General features: G+C 41.3%; 1 protein-coding gene across 2 annotated transcripts in view; it reads right to left on the reverse strand.

Annotated features, from left to right (window-relative positions):
* Positions 1 to 11,434: 11,434 nt before the first annotated feature.
* Positions 11,435 to 12,907, reverse strand: part of LOC139571609 (transcription elongation regulator 1-like protein) — a 59,103-nt gene continuing 57,630 nt past the window's right edge. The window contains exon 5 of one of the 2 annotated variants that reach the window (XM_071394636.1): positions 11,435 to 11,972. In XM_071394636.1, the coding sequence (XP_071250737.1) occupies positions 11,743 to 11,972 (230 nt within the window). In that variant the 3' untranslated portion in view covers positions 11,435 to 11,742. The remainder of the gene's footprint in view (positions 11,973 to 12,907) is intronic. The other variant, XM_071394635.1, reaches the window with a different exon arrangement.

Below are 12,907 nucleotides of genomic sequence, written 5' to 3' on the forward strand. Positions count from 1 at the left end.
ACTAAAACAGTCTTCATACACACACTCTGACAGACTAGCTGTCTGACTAAAACAGTCTTCATACACACACTCTGACAGGCTAGCTGTCTGACTAAAACAGTCTTCATACACACACACACAGGCTAGCTGTCTGACTAAAACAGTCTTCATACACACTCTGACAGGCTAGCAGTCTGACTAAAACAGTCTTCATACACACACAGGCTAGCTGTCTGACTAAAACAGTCTTCATACACACTCTGACAGGCTAGCTGTCTGACTAAAACAGTCTTCATACACACTCTGACAGGCTAGCTGTCTGACTAAAACAGTCTTCATACACACACTCTGACAGACTAGCTGTCTGACTAAAACAGTCTTCATACACACTCTGACAGGCTAGCAGTCTGACTAAAACAGTCTTCATACACACACAGGCTAGCTGTCTGACTAAAACAGTCTTCATACACACACTCTGACAGGCTAGCTGTCTGACTAATACAGTCTTCATACACACTCTGACAGGCTAGCTGTCTGACTAAAACAGTCTTCATACACACACACTGACAGGCTAGCTGTCTGACTAAAACAGTCTTCATACACACTCTGACAGGCTAGCTGTCTGACTAAAACAGTCTTCATACACACTCTGACAGGCTAGCTGTCTGACTAAAACAGTCTTCATACACACACTCTGACAGACTAGCTGTCTGACTAAAACAGTCTTCATACACACACTCTGACAGGCTAGCTGTCTGACTAAAACAGTTTTCATACACACACACTGACAGGCTAGCTGTCTGACTAAAACAGTCTTCATACACACTCTGACAGGCTAGCTGTCTGACTATAACAGTCTTCATACACACACACACAGGCTAGCTGTCTGACTAAAACAGTCTTCATACACACACACTGACAGGCTAGCTGTCTGACTAAAACAGTCTTCATACACACTCTGACAGGCTAGCAGTCTGACTAAAACAGTCTTCATACACACACAGGCTAGCTGTCTGACTAAAACAGTCTTCATACACACACTCTGACAGGCTAGCTGTCTGACTAAAACAGTCTTCATACACACTCTGACAGGCTAGCTGTCTGACTAAAACAGTCTTCATACACACACACTGACAGGCTAGCTGTCTGACTAAAACAGTCTTCATACACACTCTGACAGGCTAGCTGTCTGACTAAAACAGTCTTCATACACACTCTGACAGGCTAGCTGTCTGACTAAAACAGTCTTCATACACACACTCTGACAGACTAGCTGTCTGACTAAAACAGTCTTCATACACACACTCTGACAGGCTAGCTGTCTGACTAAAACAGTCTTCATACACACACACTGACAGGCTAGCTGTCTGACTAAAACAGTCTTCATACACACTCTGACAGGCTAGCTGTCTGACTAAAACAGTCTTCATCTCCTCTCTCCTTGATTTTTCTTTCCCAAACCTCTCTAACCCATATGGCCCTGGCCATCCACCTCCACATCCATCTATCATAGAGCGAGAGAGTGAGAGTGAGAGTGAGAGAGAGAGAGAGATTTATGGTTGTGAGGTCTGGGGTCCGCTCACCAACCAAGAATTCACAAAATGGGACAAACAACAAATTGAGACTCTGCATTATCAATATTCAGAAAAGAGCTGTAAAATTCTACAACCACCTAAAAGGAAGCGATTCCCAAACCTTCCATAACAAAGCCATCATCTACAGAGATGAACCTGGAGAAGAGTCCCCTAAGCAAGCTGGTCCTGGGGCTCTGTTCACAAACACAACAGACACCACAGAGCCCCAGGACAGAAAGACAATTAGACCCAACCAAATCATGAGAAACTTAATTACTTGACACATTGGAAAGAATTAACAAAAAAACTGAGCAAACTAGAATGCTATTTGACCCTAAACAGAGAGTACACAGTGGTAGAATACCTGACCCCTGTGACTGACCCCAACTTAAGGAAAGCTTTGACTTTGTACAGACTCAGTGAGCATAGCCTTGCTATTGAGAAAGGCTGCTGTAGTCAGACTTTTAAAAAACATTTTTTTAACCTTTATTTAACTAGGCAAGTCAGTTAAGAACAAATTCGTATTTATATAACGGCCAAAAGGCCTCCTGCTGGGACGAGGCTTGGATAAAAAAATCGAATAAAGAAATATAGGACAAAACACACATCACGACAAGAGAGACAACACAACACTACATAAAGAGAGACAACACAACACTACATAAAGAGAGACACCACAACACTACATAAAGAGAGACAACACAACACTACATAAAGAGAGACAACACTACATAAAGAGAGACAACACAACACTTCATAAAGAGAGACAACACAACACTAAATAAAGAGAGACACCACAACACTACATAAAGAGAGACAACACAACACTACATAAAGAGAGACAACACAACACTACATAAAGAGAGACAACACAACACTACATAAAGAGAGACAACACAACACTACATAAAGAGAGACAACACAACACTACATAAAGAGAGACCTAAGATGACAACAGCAACTGGCTACAGCGAACTGAAAAGAGGAGCGACCCAGGGATGTGTGTGCTCTGGGGACCTTTAACAGAATGGGACTGGCAGAATGGGTGTTGTATGTGGAGGATGAGGGCTGCAGTAGATATCTCAGACAGGGGGGGAGTGAGGCCTAAGAGGGTTTTATAAATAAGCATCAACCAGTGGGTCTTGCGATGGGAATACAGAGATGACCAGTTTACAGAGGAGTATAGAGTGCAGGGATGTGTCCTATAAGGAGCATTGGTGGCAAATCTGATGGCCGAATGGTAAAGAACATCTAGCCACTCAAGAGCACCCTTACCTGCCGATCTATAAATTATGTCTCCGTAATCTAGCATGGGTAGGATGGTCATCTGAATCAGGGTTAGTTTGGCAGCTGGGGTGAAAGAGGAGCGATTTACGATAGAGGAAACCAAGTCTAGATTTAACCTTAGCCTGCAGCTTTGATATGTGCCGAGAGATGGACAGTGTACTGTCTAGCCATACTCACAAGTACTTGTATGAGGTGACTACCTCAAGCTCTAAACCCTCAGAGGTAGTAATCACACCTGTGGGGAAAGGAGCATTCTTCTTAACAAACAATATGACCTTTCTTTTGGAGGTGTTCAGAACAAGGTTAAGGGCAGAGAAAGCTTGTTGGACACTAAGAAAGCTTTGTTGTAGAGCTTTTAACACAAAATCCAGGGATTGGCCAGGTGAGTATAAGACTGTATCATCTGCATATAAATGGATGAGAGAGCTTCCTACTGCCTGAGCTATGTTGTTGATGCAAATTGAGAAGAACGTGGGGCCTAGGATCGAGCCTTGGTGTACTCCCTTGGTGACCGGCAGTGGCTGAGACAGCAGATGTTTTGATGTTATATACTGCACTCTTTAAGAGAGGTAGTTAGCAAACCAGGCCAAAGACTCCTCAGAGACACCAATACCTCTTTGCCGGCCCACAATAATGGAATGGTCTACCGTATCAAAAGCTTTGGCCAAGTCATCATTGAGGACCTTTAAGGTTGCAGTGACACATCCATAACCTGAGCGGAAACCAGATTGCATACCAGAGAGAATACTATAGACATCAAGAAAGCCAGTCAGTTGATTATTGACAAGTTTTTCCAACACTTTTGATAAACAACACAAAATAGAAATTGGCCTATAACAGTTAGGATCAGCTTGATCTCCTTTATATAAAGGACGAACCGTGGCTGCCTTCCAAGCAATGGGAACCTCCCCAGAAAGGAGAGACAGGTTTTAAAAGGTCAGAGATAGGCTTGGCGACGATAGGGTCAGCAACCTTAAAGAAGAAAGGGTCTAAACCATCTGACCCAGATTATTTTGGGGGGTAAAGTTTAAGGAGATCCTTTAGCACCTCGGAGAAACTTTGTAGCGGGGAAAAAGAGGGAGAAGCATCGGGCTAGTCGCATTAGAAGGGGTGGGAGATGAGGAAATGTTGGAGGAGGCATGGCTGAGTCAAATAGGAATCCGGACTTGATGAAGTGGTGATTTAAAGAGCTCAGCCATGTGCTCCTTGTAATTTACAGAGGCCAGGTCATGAAGGAAGGCTTGCTCATTAAAGTTTTTTAGTAAGCGTCTATGACAAATCAGGACAGATCGTTTCACTGAGCAGCCATTACGAACACAGGCTGTAAAACAGTGATCACTAAGCTCATTACAGAAAACATCAGACTGCTACCGATCAGGATTATTTGTGAGGATAACATCAAGGAGAGTAGCCTTTTCTGGGTGTTTGGAGTCATACCTTGTGGGATTGGTAATAATCTGAGAAAGAGTTAGGGAGTCTCATTGCTTTAGGACTTGGTCAGGTGGTTTAAGCATGTCCCAGTTTAGGTCACCTAGCAGGACAAATTCAGACTTAGTGTAGGGGCCAGGAGAGAGCTTAGGGCAGGTAGGGTACAGGCTGGTGCTGATGGAGGACGATAACACACAGCAACAGTCAACAAAAAGCTATTTGAAAGCTTAATTCTTAAAACCAGCAAATCAAATTGTTGGGGGACGGACTTGGTGGAGACAACAGAGCACTGAAGGTGATCCTTGGTGAAGATTGCCACTCTCCCACCTCTCCCACGAAAAAGGTTATAACCAGAAAAGTTTACATTAGTATTCAAAACACTCTTCCTCAACCACGTCTCAGTAATGACCAACACATCTGGGATTGGATCTGTGAACCCACACTTTCAATTGATCCATTTTAGGTAATAAGCTTCTAGTGTTAACGTGCAGAAAACCCAGGCTTTTACGAGAGCAGAAATCAGTGAAGCAGATATCAGAGCACAAGTCAGAATTGGGGCTAGCAACAGTAGATGGGCCAGGGTGTGCATGCACATTTCCAGGTATCATCAACAGTAATATAATCAAGACACGGCAGAGGACAGGGAGAGCTCTGCAGTGTTGATTTATGACATCTGAATGTGCATTAGAACTGGCTCTCAAGAGAAGATGGACTATGTGCACACTGCCCACAAAATGAGGTGGAAACTGAGCTGCACTTCCTAACCTCCTGCCAAATGTATAACCATATTAGAGACACATATTTCCCTCAGATTACACAGATCCGCAAAGAATTAAAAAACAAACCCAGTTTTGATAAACTCCCATATCTACTGGGTGAAATACCACAGTGTGCCATCACAGCAGCAAGAGTTGTGACCTTTTGCCACAAGGAAAGGGCAACCAGTGAAGAACAAACAGCATTGTAAATACAACCTATATTTAAGTTTATTTATTTAATGTTAAATGTCTTTTGGAACTTGTCAGTGGAATGTTTACTGTAAAGAAAAATAACCTATTTGACTTGCTTTGACATTGTAAACATATGTTTCCCATTTCAATAAAGCCCTAAAATTGAAATTGAATTGATGTAAGAGAGAGAGAGAGAGAGAACAGAGACAGAGAACAGAGAGAGAACAGAGAACAGAGAGAGAACAGATAACAGAGAACAGAGAACAAAGAACAGAGAGAGAGACTGAGAACAGAGAGAGAGAGAACAGAGAGAGAACAGATAACAGAGAGAGAGACGGAGAACAGAGAGAGAGAACAGAGACAGAGGTAGACATGGTCTGGTTCCTCTAGTAAATTACCTACAGTACCAGACTCATTTTCTGAATCCAATAATGACGTGTTGACCCTTGATTTAAACATGTCCACTTCAGCTAAAATGAAATTCCCTCTCCTCATCCTTTACAATGAGGAGGTACAGGGAGAGAACGAAGGGAGAGGAGGGGTAGTAACAGTAACCAGTAACCCAACTGTCCAGGTAGAAACAGATCATTATACAGTAACCAGTAACCCAACTGTCCAGGTAGTAACACAATAAGATCATTATACAGTAACCCAACTGTCCTGGTAGTAACTCAATAACATCATTATACAGTAACCCAACTGTCCAGGTAGTAACACAATAACATCATTATACAGTAACCCAACTGTCCAGGTAGAAACACAATAAGATCATTATACAGTAACCCAACTGTCCAGGTAGAAACACAATAACATCATTATACAGTAACCAGTAACCCAACTGTCCAGATAGTAACACAATAATATCATTATACAGTAACCCAACTGTCCAGATAGTAACACAATAATATCATTATACAGTAACCCAACTGTCCTGGTAGAAACACAATAAGATCATTATACAGTAACCCAACTGTCCAGGTAGAAACACAATAACATCATTATACAGTAACCAGTAACCCAACTGTCCAGATAGTAACACAATAATATCATTATACAGTAACCCAACTGTCCAGATAGTAACACAATAATATCATTATACAGTAACCCAACTGTCCAGGTAGTAACACAATAAGATCATTATACAGTAACCAGTAACCCAACTGTCCAGGTAGAAACACAATAATATCATTATACAGTAACCAGTAACCCAACTGTCCAGATAGTAACACAATAATATCATTATACAGTAACCCAACTGTCCAGATAGTAACACAATAATATCATTATACAGTAACCCAACTGTCCAGGTAGAAACACAATAAGATCATTATACAGTAACCCAACTGTCCAGGTAGTAACACAATAAGATCATTATACAGTAACCCAACTGTCCAGGTAGTAACACAATAAGATCATTATACAGTAACCCAACTGTCCAGGTAGTAATACAATAACATCATTATACAGTAACCCAACTGTCCAGGTAGTAACACAATAAGATCATTATACAGTAACCCAACTGTCCAGGTAGAAACACAATAATATCATTATACAGTAACCCAACTGTCCAGATAGTAACACAATAATATCATTATACAGTAACCCAGCTGTCCAGGTAGAAACACAATAAGATCATTATACAGTAACCCAACTGTCCAGGTAGAAACACAATAATATCATTATACAGTAACCCAACTGTCCAGATAGTAACACAATAATATCATTATACAGTAACCCAGCTGTCCAGGTAGAAACACAATAAGATCATTATACAGTAACCCAACTGTCCAGATAGTAACACAATAATATCATTATACAGTAACCCAACTGTCCAGGTAGAAACACAATAACATCATTATACAGTAACCCAACTGTCCAGGTAGTAACACAATAAGATCATTATACAGTAACCCAACTGTCCAGGTAGTAACACAATAAGATCATTATACAGTAACCCAACTGTCCAGGTAGTAATACAATAACATCATTATACAGTAACCCAACTGTCCAGGTAGTAACACAATAAGATCATTATACAGTAACCCAACTGTCCAGGTAGAAACACAATAATATCATTATACAGTAACCCAACTGTCCAGATAGTAACACAATAATATCATTATACAGTAACCCAGCTGTCCAGGTAGAAACACAATAACATCATTATACAGTAACCCAACTGTCCAGGTAGTAACACAATAACATCATTATACAGTAACCAGTAACCCAACTGTCCAGGTAGAAACACAATAACATCATTATACAGTAACCAGTAACCCAACTGTCCAGGTAGTAACACAATAAGATCATTATACAGTAACCAGTAACCCAACTGTCCAGGTAGAAACACAATAAGATCATTATACAGTAACCAGTAACCCAACTGTCCAGGTAGTTACACAATAATATCATTATACAGTAACCCAGCTGTCCAGGTAGAAACACAATAACATCATTATACAGTAACCCAACTGTCCAGGTAGTAACACAATAAGATCATTATACAGTAACCAGTAACCCAACTGTCCAGGTAGTAACACAATAAGATCATTATACAGTAACCAGTAACCCAACTGTCCAGGTAGAAACACAATAACATCATTATACAGTAACCAGTAACCCAACTGTCCAGGTAGTAACACAATAAGATCATTATACAGTAACCAGTAACCCAACTGTCCAGGTAGAAACACAATAACATCATTATACAGTAACCAGTAACCCAACTGTCCAGGTAGTAACACAATAAGATCATTATACAGTAACCCAACTGTCCAGGTAGAAACACAATAAGATCATTATACAGTAACCAGTAACCCAACTGTCCAGGTAGTAACACAATAAGATCATTATACAGTAACCAGTAACCCAACTGTCCAGGTAGTAACACAATAAGAGCATTATACAGTAACCAGTAACCCAACTGTCCAGGTAGTAACACAATAAGATCATTATACAGTAACCAGTAACCCAACTGTCCAGGTAGTAACACAATAAGATCATTATACAGTAACCAGTAACCCAACTGTCCAGGTAGTAACACAATAAGATCATTATACAGTAACCAGTAACCCAACTGTCCAGGTAGTAACACAATAAGATCATTATACAGTAACCAGTAACCCAACTGTCCAGGTAGTAACACAATAAGATCATTATACAGTAACCAGTAACCCAACTGTCCAGGTAGTAACACAATAAGATCATTATACAGTAACCAGTAACCCAACTGTCCAGGTAGTAACACAATAAGATCATTATACAGTAACCCAACTGTCCAGGTAGAAACACAATAAGATCATTATACAGTAACCAGTAACCCAACTGTCCAGGTAGTAACACAATAAGATCATTATACAGTAACCAGTAACCCAACTGTCCAGGTAGTAACACAATAAGATCATTATACAGTAACCAGTAACCCAACTGTCCAGGTAGTAACACAATAAGATCATTATACAGTAACCAGTAACCCAACTGTCCAGGTAGTAACACAATAAGATCATTATACAGTAACCAGTAACCCAACTGTCCAGGTAGTAACACAATAAGATCATTATACAGTAACCAGTAACCCAACTGTCCAGGTAGTAACACAATAAGATCATTATACAGTAACCAGTAACCCAACTGTCCAGGTAGTAACACAATAAGATCATTATACAGTAACCAGTAACCCAACTGTCCAGGTAGTAACACAATAAGATCATTATACAGTAACCAGTAACCCAACTGTCCAGGTAGTAACACAATAAGATCATTATACAGTAACCAGTAACCCAACTGTCCAGGTAGTAACACAATAAGATCATTATACAGTAACCAGTAACCCAACTGTCCAGGTAGAAACACAATAACATCATTATACAGTAACCCAACTGTCCAGGTAGAAACACAATAATATCATTATACAGTAACCCAACTGTCCAGGTAGAAACACAATAAGATCATTATACAGTAACCAGTAACCCAACTGTCCAGGTAGTAACACAATAAGATCATTATACAGTAACCCAACTGTCCAGGTAGAAACACAATAAGATCATTATACAGTAACCCAACTGTCCAGGTAGTAACACAATAAGATCATTATACAGTAACCCAACTGTCCAGGTAGAAACACAATAACATCATTATACAGTAACCCAACTGTCCAGGTAGAAACACAATAAGATCATTATACAGTAACCCAACTGTCCAGGTAGTAACACAATAAGATCATTATACAGTAACCCAACTGTCCAGGTAGAAACACAATAACATCATTATACAGTAACCCAACTGTCCAGGTAGAAACACAATAATATCATTATACAGTAACCCAACTGTCCAGGTAGTAACACAATAATATCATTATACAGTAACCAGTAACCCAACTGTCCAGGTAGAAACACAATAAGATCATTATACAGTAACCCAACTGTCCTGGTAGTAACACAATAACATCATTATACAGTAACCCAACTGTCCAGGTAGAAACACAATAAGATCATTATACAGTAACCCAACTGTCCAGGTAGAAACACAATAAGATCATTATACAGTAACTCAACCACCCAGCTGTCCAGGTAGAAACAGATCATTATACAGTAACCCAACCACCCAACTGTCCAGATAGTAACAGATCATTATACAGTAACCCAACCACCCAGCTGTCCAGGTAGTAACAGATCATTATACAGTAACCCAACCACCCAGCTGTCCAGGTAGTAACAGATCATTATACAGTAACCTAACCACCCAGCTGTCCAGGTAGTAACAGATCATTATACAGTAACCCAACCACCCAGCTGTCCAGGTAGTAACAGATCATTATACAGTAACCCAACCACCCAGCTGTCCAGGTAGTAACAGATCATTATACAGTAACCCAACCACCCAGCTGTCCAGGTAGTAGCAGATCATTATACAGTAACCCAACCACCTAGCTGTCCAGGTAGTAACAGATCATTATACAGTAACCCAACCACCCAGCTGTCCAGGTAGTAACAGATCATTATACAGTAACCCAACCACCCAGCTGTCCAGGTAGTAACAGATCATTATACAGTAACCCAACCACCCAGCTGTCCAGGTAGTAACAGATCATTATACAGTAACCCAACCACCCAGCTGTCCAGGTAGTAACAGATCATTATACAGTAACACAACCACCCAGCTGTCCAGGTAGTAACAGATCATTATACAGTAACCCAACCACCCAGCTGTCCAGGTAGTAACAGATCATTATACAGTAACCCAACCACCCAGCTGTCCAGGTAGTAACAGATCATTATACAGTAACCCAACCACCCAGCTGTCCAGGTAGTAACAGATCATTATACAGTAACCCAACCACCCAGCTGTCCAGGTAGTAACAGATCATTATACAGTAACCCAACCACCCAGCTGTCCAGGTAGTAACAGATCATTATACAGTAACCCAACCACCCAGCTGTCCAGGTAGTAACAGATCATTATACAGTAACCCAACCACCCAGCTGTCCAGGTAGTAACAGATCATTATACAGTAACCCAACCACCCAGCTGTCCAGGTAGTAACAGATCATTATACAGTAACCCAACCACCCAGCTGTCCAGGTAGTAACAGATCATTATACAGTAACCCAACCACCCAGCTGTCCAGGTAGTAACAGATCATTATACAGTAACCCAACCACCCAGCTGTCCAGGTAGTAACAGATCATTATACAGTAACCCAACCACCCAGCTGTCCAGGTAGTAACAGATAATTATACAGTAACCCAACCACCCAGCTGTCCAGGTAGTAACAGATCATTATACAGTAACCCAACCACCCAGCTGTCCAGGTAGTAACAGATCATTATACAGTAACCCAACCACCCAGCTGTCCAGGTAGTAACAGATCATTATACAGTAACCCAACCACCCAGCTGTCCAGGTAGTAACAGATCATTATACAGTAACCCAACCACCCAGGTAGCACCACAGTCTGCATTTGAAGTTGAGGATGCTTCATATGTCAACCATGACCCTGATACTGCTGGAAAAAACCTTTCTCACATGAACTTCTATAAAATGCAATGTAGAAAGAAGCCTGTTGTAGTTCAAAGAAAGATTCTGCATTAAATACAATAAAAACAAATCTGTTTAATGTTACCATTCGCATAATGCCACATATTTGCAATTACAATTCACCAATTAGGACATACAGCAACAGCCTTAGTGAAAGACCCGCTGGTATTAATGATGCCAAAAAACCCTGCAGTTAGGACATAACAGCCTTAGTGAAAGACCCGCTGGTATTAATGATGCCAAAAAACCCTGCAGTTAGGACAATAGACACAGACCTTAAACAACACAACCTAAAACACATCAACAGACTGCAGACACACATCCTGGATTGGCTAAACAGAGGTCGTGTCTGAAATGGTCCCCTATACCCTACTTAGTGCTCAACGTATAACGTGGACCCCAAATTCCCTATTTAGTGCATTACTTTAGACCAGAGCTCGATGGGCCGTGGTTAAACGTAGTACACTATACAAGGAATAGGGTGCACTTCAGCCAGGCATCACAGGAGTTTGTTTACCTGGGCCAGGTGGAGACAGCCGAAAGGGGATCTTGATTGGTGACAGTTGGAACAGGCGGAGGGGATGGATGAACGAGGGAGAGCAGGAGGAGGGCGAAGGCCCTTGGAGTCTGGAGGGGTCTGATTCCATGGCTGTCATGGCGGCAGCTGCCAGAGAGATCCTCTTGTTCCTGCCCACTCTCTTGATAGCCACAGGACAACCTGGAGAAAGAGAGAGAGAGTGAGACAGGAAGAAGGCGAGAGACAGAGAGACAGACAGAGAGACAGTGACAGACATAGAGAAAGAGAGAGAGAGAGAACAGAGAACAGAGAATTACTAATTGACCCCTTCTCTACTCTCTTCTTCTCTGTCTCTCTGTTCCCACCATCAAAGGGAGAAAGGTTTGGTCCCAGAATAATGATGATGAGGGTTCGACCTATGAGCAGGGGATCATTTCAGAGAGAGGCAGTGCTAAAACAAGCTAGTGACAGTAGAGGTTTAGTTAATAAGTATAAGTTAATGAGTTGGTATATTTATATAGTCAGTCATGGGGTTGGTGTAGCTTGACAGAATACTACAGAAAATAACCCGTATGATATCAACATGTCATATTTCTGTTCTGGGTCTGCTTTCCAAATTATGCTCTATTATCAATTTAGTGCACTACTTTTGACCATGGTTCATAGGGTTCAGGTCAAAAGTAGTGCACTATATAGGGAATAGGGTGCAATTTTGTGAGAAAAAACCCTGGATAAATCATCAGGGTTCTGCCTGCATATTAAAAGGCATTAAACGGTGTGTTTCCCAAATAGCACCCTATGCCCTATCACCAGAGCCCTATGGACTACATAGGGAACAGGAATCCATTTAGGACACAGACACTGTCATAGTACTACTGAAGGAATCCTTCTCCTGGATGAAGCATGACTCTATCTTTGTATGTTGATTTAGATGGATGCCATGCCAACACTGTGGCTTTTCATCCCCAGGCTCATAGCGTTATGCTGGAGGACCGTCCCAAATGGAACCCTATTCCCTATGGGGCTCTGGTCAAAAGTAGTGCACTATATAGGGAATAGGGTGCCATTTGAGACCTAGCCAGGGTGTATCAGACAGCAGCTAGCGCCTAGCGCCCTAGCGTGATGTGGTGGAGCTT

Source organism: Salvelinus alpinus, chromosome 3 (assembly GCF_045679555.1).
Source record: "Salvelinus alpinus chromosome 3, SLU_Salpinus.1, whole genome shotgun sequence".
Classification (NCBI taxonomy): domain Eukaryota; kingdom Metazoa; phylum Chordata; class Actinopteri; order Salmoniformes; family Salmonidae; genus Salvelinus; species Salvelinus alpinus.